The 21,681-nt window shown below is 42.7% G+C and overlaps 1 protein-coding gene across 1 annotated transcript in view; it reads left to right on the forward strand.

Annotated features, from left to right (window-relative positions):
• Nucleotides 1-21,681, forward strand: part of PDE11A (phosphodiesterase 11A) — a 262,869-nt gene that overhangs the window by 148,804 nt on the left and 92,384 nt on the right. The window contains exons 7-10 of the mRNA XM_090045374.1: nucleotides 3,971-4,046; nucleotides 5,924-5,991; nucleotides 7,483-7,575; nucleotides 11,673-11,723. Of these exons, the coding sequence (XP_089901500.1) occupies nucleotides 3,971-4,046; nucleotides 5,924-5,991; nucleotides 7,483-7,575; nucleotides 11,673-11,723 (288 nt within the window). The remainder of the gene's footprint in view (nucleotides 1-3,970; nucleotides 4,047-5,923; nucleotides 5,992-7,482; nucleotides 7,576-11,672; nucleotides 11,724-21,681) is intronic.

Consider the following 21,681-nt stretch of genomic DNA (forward strand, 5'->3'; position numbering starts at 1 on the left):
TGGTGCTGATCAGCTCAGTGTCTGTCTCCACCTCCCTTCACCAAGGATTCACAGCCCTGAACCCTCTTGCAACAGTTGGCACCTAAACCATTGCTGAGAAGAGTAGCAGAGGCAGGACACAATACCCTTTTTTCTAGTAGTTCACTGATATGACCACTTACATAGGATCTGGGTTTAAATGACTGAGAAGATTTAAACTCAGTTTCTGTCTCGTAGAATATTTCCCCAACCACTAGACAGCAGGGTCATGTGAAGTTGGTACTCTGGCTCCTCTTCTGAAATTTTTCTATTATGAAGTAGAAGAGCTTCAACAAGAAGAACTTGACTTATTTAGTCTGGAGAAGAGAAGACTGAGGGGGAATATAATAGAAGCCTTCAATTATGCAAAGGGTGGTTTCAAAATGATGGAGCTAGACTGCTGTCAGTGGTAGCAGGTGACAGAACAAGGAGCAACAGTCTCAAGTTGCAGCAAGGGAAGTTTAATACCATTTCAAGTATAAGGAATAGGTCTCAAACCAACCCAAAACAGAAAAGAGTATTTTAAAAATGCACTTGCTGAAGTAGCTTCTGGAAGAACTTTGCAAGAAGTAATTTATTCAGAATTTCAGAAAATACAATTTAGGCCTGAGCAGTAGCAGTCTTAGGGGAGGGCAAACCAGGCGACTGCCAGGGGCCCCACACTTTATAAAAATAAAAATTAATTATAGTGAATATTTGTATTATCAATATTGTATTCAGATACTTGCATTGCAGTTTTATGGATAGGGCAAAGTGAAATCGAAATTGAAAATGTCCGACTTGCTTATAGGTCATCAAAATTAAGCCTCTAAGTAGAGGTGCACCGATACATCAGTCTGATATTGGATCAGCACCAATATAAAGAAAATAGTATGTGTTGGAAATTGGCCTGATATGGCCGATAATTTGGCCGATAAATGGCCCGTGCATGCACAGCCACAGTGCAGCACGTAGGTGGTGAGAAGCACAGCCTGGCAGGTTGAAGAGCAGTATCCAGCTGATAAGTCTGTTGTGGTGAAAGGAGAGGGGAGAGGGAAGGGGTGTGGGAGGGCAGATCAAGGTCCCCCATGGTGTGGGAGGGAGTGGAGCTGGGACAGGGGTTGGGGCAAGCACTGCCCAGTCAGGGCAGAGCAGGCACGGGATGGAGCTGTGGCTCATCCAGGGGTGTGGGGAGGGGGCAGGGGCAACTCCCACTGCTGTTCCTGCCCCTCATGTAGGAGGGCATGGGGGGGCGTGTCCTGGATGTGCGCAGGGCCAGGGGTGCACTGGGCTGCACTTGGGGTATGTAGCAGGGGTGCTGGGAGGGAAGCTATGGGGGGCTGCAGCCTCCTTTTGTAGCCCCGCTCCCAGCATCACTGCTTCCCGCCCCAAGCACAGCACCACCCACCCCATGCAGATCTGGGGACACATGACCCCTCCGCCATGCTCTCTTGCATGAGCAGCAGGAGCAACGGCAGAGCCACCAAACCAGTGGGCAAGTGCCAGATGAGCCACTGGGCAAGCGGCTCCTGGAAGAGCAGTGTGCAGCAGCAGGAGCCACCCCTTCTCCCACCCACATCCCCCAGATGAGCTGTGGCCCTGTCCCAGACCCACTTCCTCCCTCACCGTGGGGCCCTTGATTTGCTTCCCTATGCCCCTTCCCTCCCCGCTCCCCTTTTACCACAACAGACTTACCAACTGGACACTGCTCTTCAGGCTGCCAGGCTGGTATCAGAAATCAGATTGGTATCAGCCGATATGCCTCCTTAAAAATCAGCTATTGGTATTGACCCCAAAAATCTCTATCAGTGCACTCCTACCTATAAAGGGCCCCAAATTATTCTCTTGTCCAGGGCCCCAACAACCCAAAGGACACCACTGGCCTGAGGAATACTTGATCTCAATGAGAGATGCTGAAGTAAAATATACGAATCCTTGATGTTACACTTTCAGTATGTCGTGATCTAATTACTAATGCAGGCATACCATATTTATTTCAAACTTACTAAAATTCTAGAGACTAAGTGATACTGCCTGACTTACATAGAAAAAGACTGCTGTGAATCATTGTATATGTTGGTATGATCATAACATTTAATCTTCAAAACTACTTGTTGGAAATAACATCAGACAATCAGGTGTATTAAAAACAATCAGGTGCACCACTCATTAAAATAAAATAGAACAAGAAACACTTACCTTGTTGTTCTACCTCTGCACTTACAAAAACACGTATACCCTTCCCTACGGTAACTTAGATCTTCAGATCTTCAAAGAAATGTTTGTCAAACCATTTTTTCATCGAACAATTGTATTAATAAATATTTTAAGACCTACATCAAAACAAGATCTGCAAAACTCAGATAGCAAATGAAATATAGAAGGGTCTTCTTTTCTTCTTTTCCCTTCCACAGAAAACTTGCATTATATTGGATTGGACCTCATAAAATTTCATCTTACACAAATTTACCTCACAGAAAAAAATGAATCTATAACTTATTTATGATTGCTATATAAAAATCCTATGTTTTACATCTTGCACATATGTGAAATTAGATATAGTTTTTTGGAATAATATGAAACCCTTTTATATAAAAATATTCCATATGCTTATAAAGGTAGGAGAGCAAATTTATAGAGCTGGAGGAGCCTGGTATAACTCAGTTGAACTCAGTAGTGTTTACCTGTAATATAGTAACTATGTAAAAAAAAAATAATCCAGGAAATACTATTGTGGCAAAGGAAATATTTATGTAAGCCCATTTTCATCTGTGCTGAGTCCATCTGAGTTGCTCGAGGCTGGCCCAGCTCTGTAAATATGTGATCCTAAATATCCAAAATATTTCAAAATACAAAAAAGATATGTAATTTCACTGTATGCCAAAAAATGACAAAATGCCTTTTGTTAGATAGTAACCCATGAATGCTTGAAGTGTGCTTTTAGTTAGAGTTTGTTAGTCTGAGTTCAGGATATATCACACATTCCTTCATCTGCTTAAATAAAATTACTCATTTCTTAACAAAAAAATCATATGTCTAATAGAGCAGTGTCTTATGCTGAATTTCACGTAGTACTTCCTTCTGATTTTAGTGAGCAGTTCACATGTGTAGATACTTACAAACACTGGACCTTTGCCATATTAGAATATCACTTAGTAAGATATGCCTCTGTCTTGGCTGGGGTAAGTCTTTCTTCTTGGCCTTCTCTCAACTCTCTTCAGATTCAAGAATCACTTACCTTGAGGTATCTTGTGCCAATATTTATAAAAAATAAAGCAAAGGAAGTGAAGAATTAGTTGAAATAAAAGTAGATGACAGTATTTCATACCATGGCCTATTACCTCAAAGCAAGAAGGAGATATTATAGTTACAGGTATCATTTATGTAGGAAATCTCAGTTTCTCCTTTTGACCATATTCCTCAGTTCCTCCTGAAACTGCCTTTTTTCCTCCCAGAAAGTTCCCTGCTCATTTCTTACTTTATTGTCTCTTTCTGTTTGGTTGTTTTTCAAAGCCAATCTCAGATTAATTTTTTTAAGAGGCCCTTGCTTCAAATCTGTTTGATGGATTTTAACATCACAGTAGCAGAGAGTGGATGCCGAAAGGGAGAGTGAACAGGGTATGGCCAGGGTTTTTTATACTGTTCCTCTCCTACTTGCAGCTTCCAGGTTCAAATCAGTAGTCAAATACCATGAGGTTTCTGAGGCAAGGCCTTTGGGTTCTTTATATATTTGGTAAGGTTCAAGTAGAAACTTTTCCCAGCAAGTAGTTAGTATTAAAATTGCTTGCTATTTTCATGAAAAAAATCTTAATGAACTTTTACTTGAAAGGCCAACATGATGTGAGCAAGGTGGATTTGTAAATGTTTTCATACTGAAGTCCTCCATGACTTTATTACTGGAACTTCAGAAGGCTGTAAATAACTAACTAGATACTATATCAATGGCTAAAATTCTCATTTTTTTATATCCTAGGCTGACCAGATTTCTGGCTTTCACATAAGGTCTGTTCTTTGTGTTCCTATATGGAATAGCAATCACCAGATAATTGGTAAGATACTCCTCATAACTGTTTGTGTCATTATAGTGCTAATGTAAATTTAATTCTGTCTTAATTCTGTAATCCTTTTTCTTCTTTTCCACAGTTGAATATGTTAAGAATGAAGGTTTTTTGAACCCAAAAGCTTGCTTGTTAATAATTATTTTCCAACTATTTAAGTTGGTCTAATAAAAGATATCAGATTCATGCAAAGAACATTGTCTGCCTAATACTTAGGATGCATTTTAAGTATAGGGGAAGAAATGTTTTGACTTGGATACTGTATGGATTTCTTTTTTAAGCTTTCCAGTTTCTTCATTGTTATCTTACTTGTAATAATAATCCATTTCCTGAAACTCGAAGTGAAAGAGAGACAACCTGGTAGGTTTTTCTGACCGTTTTCATTCATGTTTCCACATAGATTGGGCAGCTATTGATTTTATCCAGTCATGCTCACAGTTTTGACCCTGTGGGCCAGACAAATGGCACAGGGTGAGTCCATGAGCCAGATGAAGATCCCTTCTGCCCATGCCTGCCCTGGATTGGCCCCAGTCACCCATGTCAGCTCCATGTGCTGGGATCAGGCCCAAGGGTACTGGCCCCCTTCCACCTGGCTGGAGCCCATCCCAGCTGGGTGGAGGCAGCACAGGGCTTTCTGCTGCCTCTGCCTACCCAATATTGGGTTCCAGGAGCCCCCTGCCACCTCCACATGCTGGGATCAGGCCCCATATTGCTTGCATGCCAGATCTAGCAAGCAGAGCCATGGCTCATGGGGCTCCATACAGGAGCTATCGGGATCCCCTTGGAGGCTGGATGACACCACACTGGGGGCTGGATCTGGCCCATGCACTAGTGGCTAATCACCCCTCATCTAACCCAACAAGGTCCTTACTGTCTTTTCTCAGGATCAGACATACAACTGCTTGATTTTATACACAAAAAGGTAGGTCTTTGAAAAGTTTGAGCTAGGTCCTCAACTTGTATAAATTGTCATAGCTCAGTTAGACAATGGTCTTACAACAATTTACACTAGTTGAGGACACAACCATATGCTATGACACGTAGTTGATGACACTGGGGAGTGTACTCCACGGAGGGAACTTCTTATACCATATGACTATGTTCTTTGTGTTTGCTTAACCAAAGTAAATGTGCTGATTGTAATTTATAAAAATATGGCTTATGTCCCTTATCTAGTGTGTATCCATCCAAAGAAGCTGAAGAAAAATTCTGTATGCAAAATACTGAAAACATTACAGTATTTTTATTTGGGTATACAGTAGATGAGTACAACAGAAAGAAGAGAATTTTGCGAACAGAGTTTTGCAAAGGAATTCAATATTATTAGTTTGGAGCCAGCAGCTTTGAATAGATTTTTTTTCCTTCAAGTTGCTTAATAGAATTATGCGTTAAGTGACTAAACAAATAGTTGGAACAGTCATGGGGGAAAGAGACTTGTATGTAGGTCATAGTAAATTAGCCAAGTTTTAGCCACTGATTCAGCAAATTTACATTCGTAACTTGAAGTCCCTGAGTCCTTGATATTTCATAACTGCTCCTAGTTTGACAGCTGCTTAAGAAGCTTAAATACCTCGCTGAATTTGGGCCTTAGTTTTCCATGCAAAACATTATATGCAATACTGTGTTAAGTAGCAAATACGGCACTTGCACAGTGAAGAAAATCCCTAAAAGTAATATATTCCCTGGATAAAGGAATCACAATAAATCATCAATGTTTCAAATATGAACATTTATTTATTTTTTCCATCATGAATGTTTGAAGTTTTGTTTTTCAGTGAAAACATATTTTAATTATTGGTAATGGACAGCAATTTCTGCATGATGAATTTTATATACATATATTATAACCTTTTTTTATCTGTTTAAAGGCGTAGCTCAAGTGCTGAATAGGCTTGATGGGAAGCCTTTTGATGATGCTGATCAGAGACTATTTGAGGTAAGAAGTACTTCATTTTGTACTAACAGTCTATTTTATCAGCATAAGTTCTGTGCACCTACGGTACAAATAGCCATTGTTTTGTTGCCCCATCGGCTGGTGGTGTCCCATCAAAGCTGTTGAACAGCACAAACAGATGTCACCAGGACTGTTGTCCTGTACAGTCAGGCCCCTGCCATTCCCAGGGCTTTAGAGGCCTGGGTTTCATGCTACTGAGCCCCAACTGAGGGTGCACAAGTGGGGAAACCACCATGGGGCTTCCCTGGCCTGCAGATACCTACTCCAGGAGTCCCCTGAAGGGGATTCCTGGGGCACACATTTCACACTGCAGCATCCCAACCCAGGTGCACATCTGCAAGCTGGGGAATCCTACAGGGCATTTCCCAGGTCATGCAGTAATTGAACAGTTGTCCTCCCCTTTAAAGTTTAAATGGCTTTGTGCTGCCATTAAATTGTTTCGGGAGGCACAAGGGCAAGATCTGCTTGCATCCTGGCTTTTCTATAAACACAAACAAATAAGAAAAGGCATTATAATTGTCTTTTATGTAATTTCACTTAAATTGGATAATCATTAAACATCCTCACTGGTATCTTTTTTTTAGATTATTTTTATCTAGGTCAGAAGCTGTATAAAAATGACAGTAATAAGACCATCAAATTGGGGTTTTATCATATAAAAAATCTCTATGGCTAAAGAGGAAAGGAATGATATCATTAAAATTAACACTTGCTTAATAGCCCCTTAGCCCTGAAGGAAAGGAAGGCAATGGGATATCAACAGTAGTCTGGGGCCCAGCTGTGGCAGAATAGTGGATTGATAGCAACTCCTCACCAGGTTAAAACAATTGAAGATGTGAACTGTGTGTGTTATTGCTAGTTGTTCCTCAAGGCATGAAGTCAGGGGTGTAAAATATACTACTAGCAGGTTAGATCTGGCCCACCAAACAATTCTTTCTGGCCTGCTGGACTTATAGTTGTTCAGAGAATTGGGGGCATGGTTAGTGGTTGGGTTTGGCTTGCCACAGAATCCAGGGACTTGAGGCTCCAGTAAATATGGCCATTGGTGGCCGGGGGCAAAGGAAGGGCTTTGCCAACACCTCCCTTGCTTGCCTGATCCACTGCCACTTGCTTGCCTCCACCAGAGCAAGTGCTTACTTAATGTGCAGACCCTTGTCCCATGATGCACAGTAGCCACTGCCACTGTGGTAGCTACATCCACTGCCACCACCACTGGCACCCCTTCTGCATGAAGGATCTGGCTAAGTTAGAAGTTGCAGCCAAACTAAACAACATCCTTGGTATCTCATCTTTCTTCTCTCATGTCTGAGACAACAACCTTCAGATAACATATCTCTGCCATAAACACAATTATCATACATTTCTATAATTTTATATTTGTTTCTAGTTTGGTTCTCATCCTGTTCTTCGAAATAACTAAATCAGCATTCATTTTGTGTTGGTAATTTAATTTAATTCTTTTCTTCTTGTTAGGCTTTTGTTATTTTTTGTGGCCTGGGTATCAACAACACAATAATGTATGACCAGGTGAAAAAATCATGGGCAAAACAATCTGTGGCTCTTGATGTAAGTATTTGATAAAAGCAGTTGCTCTCCATAAACCATTCTTGTCGTATATGAAGGACTGCTCTAGTACAGAAGTTTTCACAGCAAACTTTGTAGTCAATCATTTTCTAAAAATCCCCTGCTGTCCACTCCAAATTCTTGTTCCTTTAGAAAAACATTGCAAAGAGGCTTACTTCAAGGAATATTAATTGTAATGGGCACAGTTCTCAGCTTAAGTAAATTTTCACAAGGCACACACAGCAGATAGGTATTGAACCCTAATCATATATGTCTACAGCCATATATTTGAAATGTGAATTCATAGCAGTAAGAAAGAATGTGGTCCAAGTCTTGAAGAGCTTATAATAGTATAAATCAAATGAACCCCCCACCCTAAAATGATGTCAAAGACCAGGATAGTGAAAAGAGACACACAATTTAAAAAATATATTGTGAATGAAGCTGATAAATTCCCACTTAATTCTCTATAATGGTTCAACAACATTGAAAGACTATTCTCTTTTAAATTCTATAACTAGAAAGAGGAATTGCATAAAATGTTTACCAAAGACTGCTCAGAGATGTTTTTCCCAATTAGAAGAGAGCTTTAGAAATTGTCTTATAAACTTAGCTTGCTCCACCTGAAGTGGACTGGGATATGAATGAAATTTTAGGTAGCCTAGAGTCTCTCTGACATTCAAAAGAACTGTAAACTCTTTCAGTCAGTTTTAAAACACTTAGAATATTGCATAATTATGATGTATACTTCATCTTGAAATGTGGAACCATTGCTATTACAGCCATGAAATGAGTCTTGTTTTTCACTGGGGAACAATGATTTTTTGTCATTATCCATTGAATATATTTTAAATATATAGTCTTATAAATCAGAGGCTTTTACAGAGACTTTGTATTTTGTAAATGATGTCGTATTCAGGAACCTTAACCCTGCATCTTTAAAGCGGTGCTCAGTTTTTAGGCCTGAGAGTTTCATTAAAGTTATCATCATGATTCAAAACATGCTGTTTTGAAAAAAGATGGCTGGTTGAAAAGGCTATTAATGACTATACTGCAAAACAAGTTTTTTTTTAAATTCCCAGGCTTACTGTTTTATTAAAAAATATGAGAAATGTATTAGTAAAAGAAAGTAGTATAAATCATTGAGTAGGTTTTGGCTTAGTTTATTGTTTTTATTATGTGTCATATTTAAAAATACCCCAAATGTATCTGAAGATTATATTTTTCTTGTATTTCATGTAATCTGTAATTCTGTTACACTTTACAGTCTGGTTTTATACAATCATGAGAAACCATTGCTTAAACTGTAGTTTAATACTTAATATCTATCTGGTATCCTGTCTTTCTGAAGTCTGTGATCATTTAATACTAAATTTTTGAATAGGCACTTGCACATTCTACTTATAATAGTATAATTTGAAGAAGTTTTGGTCAAAGGAAACATAATTTCCAAGAATATCCTGAATTTCACATATGATTAATAACATGATTTGAATAATTTGAATAATGTACCCATCTTTTGAAAATGTAACTCCACTAATTTTATGCAACATTACAACATCTACAGGTATGCGATTCCTCAGTAAGAACAGCAGAAGTTTGTCTGAATACAGAAGTAAAAGTCAGTATCAGAAAACAAACATACACAGAGTGCTTGGAATTTGTATGCAAACCTGGAGATATTTCTTTGCCCCTGTGGTCTCTGTTCAGCAAAACACTGAAACATAGGCTTAACTTTTAAATCCTTTTGAAAGCAATGGCAGTATTTGGCTTCTTAAATTTAAGCATACTCATTTCAGCATTTGTATTTACATAATGCATAATTGGCATTTATGTTTATACTGTATATACCTTAAAGAAAGTGCAAATCCTCTTCTGTATTTGCAGTCAGAATAGTTAATTGGTGTTTGCAATGCAATTGGCAATACAGTTGGCTGATTAATATGGAATTGCATCTTGGATTGAATTCTTTTCCATGAGAAGAGAAACAAGCTATGTATGACAAATACAGTGTGCAGCCAGGTGCAAAATAAATAAAGTTTAGATAGGATATGAAAATCCATTATTTAATCAATAGAATTAAAATACAACTACTTTCTTGGAAGATATACAGGGACTACTTGTCTTATGGTATAGATGTCAGTAATGGGAAAGTGAATGGCAATCATAATTTACTGTTGAAGCATCCTTTCCTTAAATCAGAACAATGCAGTTTACTCATCTAGGTAGACCTACAAAATGACTTGGATATCAGATGAGGTAAGGCATTTTGATATAAACTCTAAGGAGATTCACATCCAAAAATACAGGCACTACTTCTTATATAGAACACTTTTAGCAGTACCTAAAGCCCCTGGCTCACATTCATTAAATGGCATGACAGGATCTGATCCCTAGTCCCAACAGTTGTGTCTCCTGCCATGCCATATATGGGAATAAATAATGAACTTTCAATATGGCAAAAGATTAACCTTAGGGTCCTATACTGGGTAAGTGGTGTTTAGTAATTATTATAATGTAATATAATTCTTGAGGAACATGAATAAAGTGTGAGGAGATAATATTTGGAAATGATTAAAAAAAAGATTCAGAATAATAAAAACCAGACAGTTGTGAGAAAATGGAGGGACCTAACAAGTATAAATGAGCGGCACAATGACAGAAGAAATGTAGTACTGACAACTGAAACCTAATACACATCAGCAGGAAAAATGTGAATTAATTGTTTTTGCAGCTGTATTTGATTAAAATTAGGGGGAAACTGAGGCAACACTGTGAACAGTTAAATTAACAGCTCTGTTCAAAATATACACATGGTACAAAAATCAATAGAATATTAATTAATGAGATTTTTTTTTAATCTTAAAAATACCAAAATGACATTTTTTTGAATTTATGCTGTGCCCTTGCCTGGAATTCTGTGTAGGGTTCTGGTCATTTTTTTCTGAAAGAAGGTAAAAACAGATGAGATTTGAAGATCGCAATGGAAATTAGTAGATAAATAAAAATACTTAAATAAAATATGTGGAGAGACTTAAATAGGCACAGACCTAAAGAATGGCACTGTGCCAAAATAGCTTGTCTCCGATATCTCTTGACTGTACAGTTGGTCCAATAAAAGCTATTGCCAAAAAATCCCTTGCTTCTTAAATAGGAATAATAATAAGGCAGAAAGAATGGTATTGGTTAGAGGGAGACATAAATATAGAAAATAATAAATGTGGTAAAACAGATAACGTGGGTTTACCCTTTCTGGGGATATTGATTGATGTTTAAAACTCAGAAATACTAACTGACTAATTGACTAACTAATAAGTTCCAAATCAGTTGCATTACTGATAAATCATAACTGTGTTTGGAACTCATGTCCACAAGATTTTTCAGGTGCAAAGGATAGTGTGATTTTTAAAAAAAATCAGAGATTTATATGCATGAAGAGAACACCCAGGTGGTTAAATAGGAGAAAAACCATTTTGGAGTAAGGGAGATATATATATAAAAAAATGTCATAAATCAGCTACCGGTTGTGAGGTTAGGAAAAAACTTTCTCTCTGGTAATGTAAATAGTTCTACTGTCTACTAAATGTGCTCCAAAGATACCCATCCCATTCACAGTGGAACTTTTGGTTCTGGTGCAGGGCAAACTTTCTGCAGTCTCTGGCCTGTTGCTTGTCTCTTATCCTTGCTTCAGGCATATCTTTTACTTCAGGTTTGCATACAAGTATTTATACAATGTGTCTAAAGTGTGACCCTTCCTTTCTATACTTGCCTACAATTTCTATCTCCAGAACGTCACACTGAAGAATATGAAAACTGTTGACTGGAAAAACTAACTTGGTGGCAGTGCTGCATCTTTGGAAAGCACATAAGAAACTCAGTAGCTTAATAGGAGGCACTATATAAAATCCATTTTCATTTTTGTTTTGTGTTCTTTTTAAATTTGCAGGACTTCAGGGAAACAGAAACACATGGAATATTATATTACTTATATAACACCTAATTGTGTTTTTAAAGCCATTTATTAGACAGCATCAAGGAGCCCTATAATTTCTACTTGTTCCCTAAGAAAAATGTATTCTTTTCATTTTGTTCTGGGTCAGGTACTATCTTACCATGCAACGTGTTCAAAGGCAGAAGTTGACAAATTTAAGGTAAGGATTTAAGTTTTGGTTTATTTTGCAAAGCAGCTATAAAGCAAAAATGAATCTAGATAAGCTGAGAAAAACAATGGCTTTTACTTTTATATTAGCCATAGGTTAGAATATCTTAAAAGGGGGGTTGTACAACTTCAGGGGCCAAACATACTGCATTGGTTGCAAGCCCTGTGTTGCGCAAGGAATGATCTGCATGCTTCAGGGGCCACAAGCCATCCTGCTGCCACCACCGTGTGGCCAAGCCCCCCCGCCCAGCCACTGTCCTTTCCTGCCACTGCCGTCTGAGTCTTCCACTGCTGCCACTGTGCAGGCAAACCCTCACTTTGGCTCCCACACAAACAGTGAAAGACCACCCTCTACTGTGCAGTGAGCTGACTGGACTCCCTCCGACCATGCAGTCGTGCCCCAGAGATGCTGGCCTCTGCAGCAGGAACAAGAGGGGAGCCCATGAGCCTTGCGTTAATCCCTCGCAAGCCAGATATAGGGCATAGAGTGCCATTTGGCAGCCCTGTATTAGAAAATATAATCAGGTCTTTTAGCACCTTCTTTCAGTGAACATTCATTTTGAGAGAAGCAAAGACTATCTTGTGTGTGGGCTTCTAGAAACACATTAAATATCAAGCTGCAAGTTATGGACAATTCCTACAAAATGTAAAGAGTTACATCAGTGGTAACCTAACAGAAAGGTTTCAGGGTCCAGCCATCAGTTCCCTCTCCCTCTGTCTATCTATAGAGTCAGCAGCCACCTGGCTACCTCTTAAAGAGTACCCTAAGAAATGTATGCAATGAATTGAGGTAAGGAAGTGTATAATCAAGGCAGAGTGAAACCCAGGGCTTTGTGATACGTAGCCTTTACTGTACTAAGAGCAGGTCCTACGAAAGAAATTTAGGGGTCCAATACATACTCATTTGTCTCGCATTTTGGAAACAGAAAAGAGGGAGTGATCAAATGTCTGCTTGATGCAACTGTACCCCTATTTTTATCTCTTTTTTTTTTTAGGCCCTGGCTAAGAGTTTATATAAACTGTTCTATTTGAGAGATGAATGTAATGTCAACAGGCTTGAAGTGAAATAATGCGAAATGTGGAATGTCCTGTGTCCAAATAAAAACAAGACACATTCTGTTCCAACTTTACATTTTTCTCAGTATAAACAGCAAAAATGTAAAGAATGCCATGTAGAGCAAAGGTTGGGGTAAAGCCATTAACTGTATGTGCATTACGGTATAGTTTTTTTTGTCAAGAACTCTGTGAACAGAGCACTTTAGAATTATTCTGTCCTTATCTGCATGAAAGGACTCTGTACTCGCCTGTACCTGCGCTATGCGTCCCCGGATGTTTGGGGTTGTCCACCTGTCTGTCCCTGTGATCCCAGTGAGTTGATGTCGCGGACCCGAATCGTCTCTCCCCAATCTTGCCCACCATGACTTTGATCTTATCCCAGTGGTGGGGTTTGACTATTGGTGCTTCTCGTGCAGGGACGACAATCTTCTGCGAGGCTCCACCTCCCCTCTACCTCGCCCTTACACCCCACCTTGATGAATGTTGACGGTCTTTGGCCACGTCCCTCTGATAGTTGGGGTTTGGCGCCCTTTTCTTAGTAGGCTATTGGAGTCCGGCTAAAGGCTTCCCCCTTCTCCCCCTTCCTCCTAACAGCTGCCCTTGCCCGGGCTGAACCCTGTCTGGGCTTGTGACAGGACATGACCTAGGGGTGCCGTGAACTCCCCTAAGTGCCCCTACTGTCTCAAGTCAGTGTCAACGCATCCTCACCGTCTCGCCTGCCATGTCTTTGATGTCTTAAGTGTTTAGGGGAGGCTGCCTTTTCTATCTACTTTGACACGGTGCCCTGGTGTATCTTGGCTAATGCTCTGTCTAGTTGCCCTGGTGCACTCCAGCCGTAGGGGCTACTTGTGGCTCCTACCACCCTGATACCACACCCCAAGCCTCGCAGATGTACCGGACGTTGTCTAGTCAATTCTCTTCTCTTGGCGCCCTTGTGGACCCCCCTGGCTTGCCTCTGAGGCTTCTCGCTGCCCCCTCTTGCCTCTAGGGTTCCTCACCACCCCGTGCCCCACGGACACCCCCTAACTTCTCCCGCAGTTGCTGTCCACACTGCGGCCCTTCTCCATGCTCCCACCCACACTGGGGCCTTGCCTCGCAATCCCCTGCCCGCACTGGGGCCTTGCCACAATCAAGGCTCATGTGGCCGTAGCCATGCCTGGCCCCACTCCAGACCCTCCTTCTTGGGTCTTGCGCCCCACTGGGGCTCCTCACAATCAAGGCTCAGGTGGCCATAGCCGTGCCTGGCCCCCAGACTCTGCGCCCTCTCCGGTGCCAGGAACCCCCCATGCTACTGCGGAGCTCCTATGAGGCCTCCTCCAACCCCTGCAGCCTCACCCGGTCCTCCGGTGAACAGTAAACACAAACAACCAACATAATAACCCAAGCCAATCAGCTGTAACTCAAACATAAGCCTCTTGGCTAAAGCGTAACTCTAAACAAACGTTCTCTAACCCACACTATCTCGCACCTGTAAGTAATGACTTATACCTCCAGGCCTTTCTCCTTTCTTTCCTTTCAGGGTCAAACTCTTTTCCTCAGCCTAACCGTGCCCCTTTGACCCAGCTGCCGGTCAGGATAGGGAGGGAGAGAGAGAGAGAGAGCACCCACAGCGTCCTGTCTCTGTTTTATGGCGGTCAGTCCTGCCCCTTCCAGTCAGCTGACCCACCAGGTGTCAGCCCTGAGCTCCTTCTGGTTGCCCCTAGCAACCAGCAGCCAAGCCCATACTACTGTTTTTCAGTAGCAGGCACCTTAGTGCGCTGCTACAGGGCTCTATACCTCACAACCCCTCCAACAGTGGGTAACAAAAAGGAAAACACAAAGTATATCACTGGCAGAAAAACTTCAGTGACCAAAGGCTGCCCTTTGCCCTTTTTTATGCCTATTCCTGCTGCCTGCCCTTTTGCCACCGGCTGCAGCCTCTAAGGCCCTTGACCAGCCTAGACTTGGTCTGGGGTCAGCCTACTGTATTCTTGGTGGATCCCCGCAGTGCATCTCCCCCACAGCTACTCCTTGGGGCTGTCTGAGCCCTCTGCAATCCCACCTGATCTGGTGAGCTGGCTTCTGCCACCTCTTCTGCTCTTTTGTGGGCACCTCCAGGTGTCAATGCTCTCCAGCCCTCTTCTGCATCCACACCTTGGCTCTGCCTTCTCACCTCCTGCCTCATTGCTAGCAGCGACCTTCTCCTGCAAGGTCTCACTCTCTCCATCGGGGCTGCAGGCTGCAAACCCCCGCAGTCCTCCACTCCAAGGGGACTCCGAGAGTGCTTCCCCCACCGGCACTTCTGCTGGTCTCCTCCTTTCCTCCTGGCATGCAGCTCCTTTTAACTCCCCCAACCGGCTCCTGCAACTGCTGCCATCAGCTGGCCACAACTTTATAAAAATGCAGCTAACGAGCCACTCGGGTCCCGCCGCCACTTCCAGTTTCATCGCAGTTCTATCTAAAGGTAAGAACCTTTCTGTTTGCTTCTCTTTTCTTTCTCTTCTTTCTCCGCCCCATTCCTGCTCCCCGCGTTCCCCCCAAACTCCCTGGGATTTTCTCCTCGATTGCTCCCCGGGACAGACTCAAATCATACTTATCAGCAATTGTCCTGATGCCTTGAGAATTCTGTCTTTTGGACTGCTGTTCAAGTTGTAGAGCAGGCTGTGGAGAAGATTAGTATTGTCGTCATTCATATGCAATGCACAGAAGAAGCTGAAGGGAAGATTGGTTAAGAGAGTTGGGGTTTGATGCCCATGTGTCCTGTGATGGAGTGAGAGGGAAGAGGCACTTACCCTGAGGCAGGTGTGGATTTAACACTGTCATGTATGCTGGGGAAGGGAAGGGTTGGTGAAGGATCATATCTTAACCTTTATATTTTGTATTTCAGTTTCTTCTAAGATAGATAGAATGTATTTTTCTTCCTTATTTATCACCAGGACATTTTTACATTAATTTTTAGTTGCATTAACTTTTATAGAATGAAAAAAATTAGTGAGTATTCTTGAGGCTTATTTTTCCTCAGACTTTTGTATATTATTCTTGGTTATGTTACAGTAAATTTAATGAGCTGGTAAGCAAGGCTTCTTTGGGTTATGGATGAAATCTCAACTCAAATTAACTTTAACCCTGGCAACTAAGACCTGTGCATTTAGGTCAAAGGATGTGGTCATCATGGGTGACCTGAACTTTCCAGACATCTGCTGAGAAGAGTAGTCAACCAGGTCTGACCGTTCACATAGGTTCCTAGCCCAAATCCAGGACCTCCATCTAACCCAGGAGGTGCACAGCCCCACCAAGGTGCACAGCCTTGTTGGACCTGGTGCTGGCCACTGGCGATGACCTGGTGAGGGGCTGCGGGTGCTTGACCACCTGGGTGACAGTGATCATCGCCTGCTGGAATTCATCATCCAGCGCAAGGTGGCAAAGGCCTGCAGCAAGGCAGCAGCCCTAGATCTCAGGAGGGCAGACTTCAATGAGCTAAGGAGAATAGTTGGGGAAGCACTGAGGTCCCGGAGGGGAGGGGAACCAGGTGTCTAAGAAGAGTGGTCGCTCCTTAAGGAGACAATCCTCCAAGCCCAAAGGGAAGTAATTCCAACATGGATCAAAGGGGGCAGGACGGTGCAAAAACCCCCATGGCTCACCAAAAGCATCCGGGAATGTCTCCTAGATAAAAGGGAGGTGCACACCCAATGGAAGGGAGGGGCCATCACCAGGGAGGACTATACTGCGGTTGCTCGAGGATGAAGGGGGTAGTCAGGAAGGCTAAGGCGGAGATGGAACTGGGACTAGCTTCCCATATCAAGGACAACAGGAAGTCCTTTTTTAAATACATAGGGGGCAAAAAGAACTTTCCAGGTAACGTGGGGCCTCTGCAAGACACACTAGGAAATTTGGTCGTCACACCAGACAACAAAGCTGACCTATTTAACGACTTCTTTGCCTCCATCTTCCTGAGCAGGGACCGGAACAGCCACCCCTCTTCTGGGCCCCCCTTAAACCCCAGGGGAGGTGCACCTAGGCCAAGGGTTAGCGAGGAACTAGTTAGAAAACTTCTGGAGGGACTGGATGTATTCAAATCAGCAGAGTGCTGAGGGAATTAGCTGAGGTCACTGCAGGACCCCTGACACAGCTTTATGAGCACTTGTGGTGCTCTGGTGTGGTGCCAGAGGACTGGAAGAGGGCCAGTATGGTTCTCATCTTCAAAAAGGGGAGGAAGGAAGACCCAGGAAACTATAGGCCAGTTAGTCTTACCTCAATCCTGAGTAAGCTTTTTGAGAGAATTATTCTGGCACATGTCCAAGAGGGGCCAGCAGGGGAGATTATGCTTAGGGGCAACCAACACGGGTTCCTTAAAGGCAGGTCCTGTCAGACCAACCTGGTGGTTTTCTACGACTAGGTCACCAAATCCTTAGATGCAGGGGTAGCAGTGGACATAGTCTTTCTGGACTTTCAGAAGGCCTTTGACACTGTCTCTCGCCCCGTTCTCATTAAGAAACTGGGGGACTATGGGTGTTGACACCTACACAGTCAAATGTGTCGCCAGCTGGCTAGAGGGCCGCACCCAGAGAGTGGTGGTGGATAGGTCATATTAAATTGGCTTTCTACAAGCTTTAAATCCATTGTACATAAAATTCTTATTAGTAAAATGCAATCATAAGAATATTCATGGGTAGTAGAGACAAAAGAGAAGTGCAACTAAGGGCAAGCACATTTCTTTAAAAATTTTGAATGAATTTCCTATGGATGGAAGTGTCCTCTTGTATGTTGAGAATCATTTGACTTGGTTTTATGAAGGTCCTGGACTTGATTTACTACCTTGCTTCTCTTGCTTCACATAAGTGTAACTTCATTACAATCAAGGCGAGTTATGTCAGTATAAAACTGGAGTAATATATTTAGTAAATCAAGCCCTACATTAATTCCTTTTCTTTAATTTATTGTTACCCGATTTCTAAATTAGAATGAAGATTTAATCTCTCTTGCCCATCCCCCCCACCCCATCCTTCTTTTGACTTGAAACAAGGTAGACTTTTCTAATTTCTGTTATTATTAGTGTTTGACTAAAAATATACCATTATTAAATGAAGAAGCTTCAGTTTACCAAATTCTGTTTAGCCTCGGGTTGGTTATTTTCTGTAGCAGTGTACTGTCTGGCTCCTTCTCACTGAGATGTAGGGCTCTTCAGTCCTGAAACATAGTCATTGTCCTAGTTCTAGCACTAGCCAGATTTAGAAAGCCATCCGGCATAACTACAGAATGTAGGGCTGTGTCCCAGGAATGGATACTTATAGTAAGAGGCACTGGATTCTGAGTCAGGATTAAACAAGTGTTGTGATTGGTTTTTACAATCAAATAAAAACTACTCTCACAAAAATATAACATCTTACATTTTAAGTAATGTATTTTCCAAAGAGAATATGTAAACACTTCTCTGTTGATGTGTAATATATAAGAACCTATTTTTAAAATGCTAACCTAATTGTGCAGCTGTGAATGGTATAAGCCAGATCAATATTTAATGACTGTGATGCATTATTTAGAACCCTGCTAGATATTCCCTTTTGTAGGGCAAATGACACACAGGAGAGCCACACAACAAAAATAATGAATCACCTGCTTTACAAAATCTTTGATCCAGAGTGTAGTATTAATAATATATCTTGTTTGCCTCAACTACTTTGACTGAACTGGGACTGATAAAGGCCCAGCCTAAATGTGGTACAGAGAACTGAGAAGAATCAGACATCCTCTCTCAAACATTTTCAGATATCTCGCTAAATAAAGTTTTTAAGACCATTCAGCCCAGAAAGAAAACAGATTTTAAGTACTACTCTTCTATTTGACAACATAAACAGCTGGACACATTGAAGACAATAGACAACTTATTTAAATTAATTCAATACTCTGAGCACAAAGCTGTAGTAATATAAAATTGGGTTATTATACCCCTTATATGCTGCTATAATTTTACATACATCCTTAGATACGCCTCAATGGGCAGCACAAACAAAATTAGAATGGTATGCAGATGAACTTGATGACCAGATCCAGACCTTCAGGCATGTACAGTTTGTGGCACTGCAAACCTCTTTGCGGTGCCACAAACGGCACATGTTGCATGTTAAACTGCGTGCAGTGCTGCTAATTTTCAGTACTGGGGCAAAATTTGCTACCAGGATTTCCTGGCAGCAGAAAAAACCTGAAGAAAAAAGTGGAACAAAGCACCCCACAATGATGTGCACCAGGACAAACGCACAGACGAGGAAGCGCTCCCTAGCTGGCTGCGGCTCAGCGTGCCTCAAGATGGAGGAGCAGGCAGCCCTGGGCTGGATACTACCCTGTCTCTGCGTGCCTCAGCGTAGGAGCTGCACTGCAGTGCCCCTGCACTGAGGCACATGGACACAGTGGAGCTGCCTGCTGCCCTGTCTCAAGGCACACTGCTCCCCAGGCCAGCTGCTCCATACATGGCTGGGGTGCGGTATGCCTCAGTACAGGAGCTCTGCAGCACAGCTGGGGAGTGGCTGGCTGGAGTGCAGGGTGCCTCAGCGCAGCGGCTCCACAGCACACAGAGACAGGAGAGCAGGCAGGGCTGCCTGCTCCCCCATCTCCACATGCCACTCCCTGGCTGGCTAGGGCACAGGGGACACATCTACTCATGTACATCTACACATCTACTGAAGTCATTTAGTACTTGCTTTAGTACTTGTTGCTACTGTGCAGTAGTGGTGGGATCACAGTTAGTGCCCACTGACACAGGCGACTATTAGCGGGGACATGGGGGGGCATGTGCCCCCCCGAGATTGGCCCCTGACTTGGCACCACTCAGGACGGGGCAGTTTTCTTGCCATGTGGGCCGGCGGTGTATGAGGGGGCCACTAAGCCATGGCACAGATGTATAGGAGTGGATATGGGGCTTTTGGCCCACTGCCAGGCCCGGCCACAAATTGTGCTCCCCGCCCAGACTCAGGAGTCACTAGTCACCATTGCCCACCAATGCTGCATTACCATAGTGACAAGCTATATCACTGTAGCTTATCGCTATGGTGACTTAGCATCTCATGAAGATGTGCCCAGGTTATATTACTGTAACTTCCAAGAGAAGGAAATATTGCACACTTAAGTGCCAATTCCACAAACACTTATGCATGAGTTGTTCTTTTCAGGATTGTAGATCTTCTTAAGTACATAGAGGGTACATCTACACATGCAGGTGCTCTGGGGTGGGTTTAGAATAATTTACTGTAGAGTAAACCCACCTTGGGCAGATGTCTACACATGTGGGAAAGTGAGAACAGATTTGCTGCTCACGGCAACAGTCTGCTCCTGCGCCTGCCAGCCCTCTGCACCAGCCAGGGCAAGTTCTATGCTCCCCCTAGGTGCTAGCCCAGGAGCTGGCAGGGAGCACAGGTCCAGGAGACACCTGTCTTCTGATGGAGCCTGGGAGATTGCTCTCTGTCCCCAGGAGCTGCCTGCTGCTGGGGCATGCTCTGCCACTGGAGCCTGGGCAAGGGTAACGTCCAATGTCTTCCTGCCCCAACAGCACAGAGCTCCCAGCCTCCATTCCATGATCACAATAAGAATCTGCCAGCCCTGCTCCATGATCACACAACTGGGAGCTCCGTGCTGCCAGAGTAGGGCGACATTCTCTCTGACCCAGCATGTGTAGATGGTAACGCTTATTGCACAGTAATTTGTTCTAATCTCAAGTAAAGCATCTTGTGTAGATGCGCCAAGGGTGACTCACATGTGCAAGTATTTGCAGGGACCCCAAAAGCTGATAACAGAAGCCATTTTAGGTACAGGCAATTTGTCTGTATCCTGAAATACATAAGAGGGTATGTGCCTACTAATTTTTTCATAAAATTCCCAGTCTGGCCTCAGTAATAGTAACAACAACGGGAAATTTTAAGGAAAATGTGCTAAGGTAGACATGGCCTTAGGGATTAGTACTGAGATGTCTGTTCCTTTCCTTTTTAAGAAATAGTCTACATCAGTGGTGCTTGACCTTTAGGCCTCATGGCCAGTTGGGGGGATTAGTCCCCCTCCCCATGCCAGGATCAGGTCCCACATGCTGGTATATCCCACATGCTCCTGTGCCACCTCCGTTCAGCTCCATGTGCTGAGATTGGGCTCTCAAGCCTGATGCAGTGTGCAAGACCACACTGTCCGGCCTGTGGAGCTCCCCACAGGTCCAGAAATTTGACAGCAGTAAAGTGACGTCACCATGGGCCATGGCCTGGATGGCATGACTCTGGGGGCCGGATTCAGTCTGTGGGCTGGCAGCTGGGCACCCCTGATCTACAACTACAGTCATGTACAGTCATGTAAAGCAAGGCATATTCTCACTGCCATTTCCACATAGAAGACAGCAATGCAATGTAAAAGCTTCATCATTCATTTGCGGTAACTGAAATCTGTTGTTTTGTGAGTTCATACTGCACTCCTATTAGAAGTGTTGGTAGGTGATTTGGAAGCAAGGAGAAAGGGACTTGGTGCATACACTGTATAATGTAACTGATTTCTGTTTGATGTGGTTGTTGAAGAATAAGGGCCCTGTTAAAATCATCCCATAGCAAAAGGCATGGGTCAAAGGTAATGAAGGCAAAGATTGCCTTCATTTACATAGAGTTAAACACGTTTTTGTTTTTTAGTTTAGCTTGTATGTGCTTCTTTCTAAAACCTGAAGAAGGGCACTTCATGGCCAACAGCTTGTCAAACTTCTCTCTCAGCTATACAGTTGGTCCAAAAAACACCCGTACAAAAAATCCTTGCCGTATACATTTCCTGGACCATCATGGCTAGAACATTCCCGCCCTTGGATGATATCTGTAATCTCTCATGGTAGTGCCATGCAGCCAAGGCCAAGAAAAGCTCATTCTAAGGGCAGCTTTGGTTAAATTTCATCAACTGGGGGG

The sequence above is a fragment of the Crocodylus siamensis genome, chromosome 4 (assembly GCF_052110815.1).
Source record: "Crocodylus siamensis isolate JL-2025a chromosome 4, ASM5211081v1, whole genome shotgun sequence".
In the NCBI taxonomy this organism is placed as follows: Eukaryota; Metazoa; Chordata; order Crocodylia; family Crocodylidae; genus Crocodylus; species Crocodylus siamensis.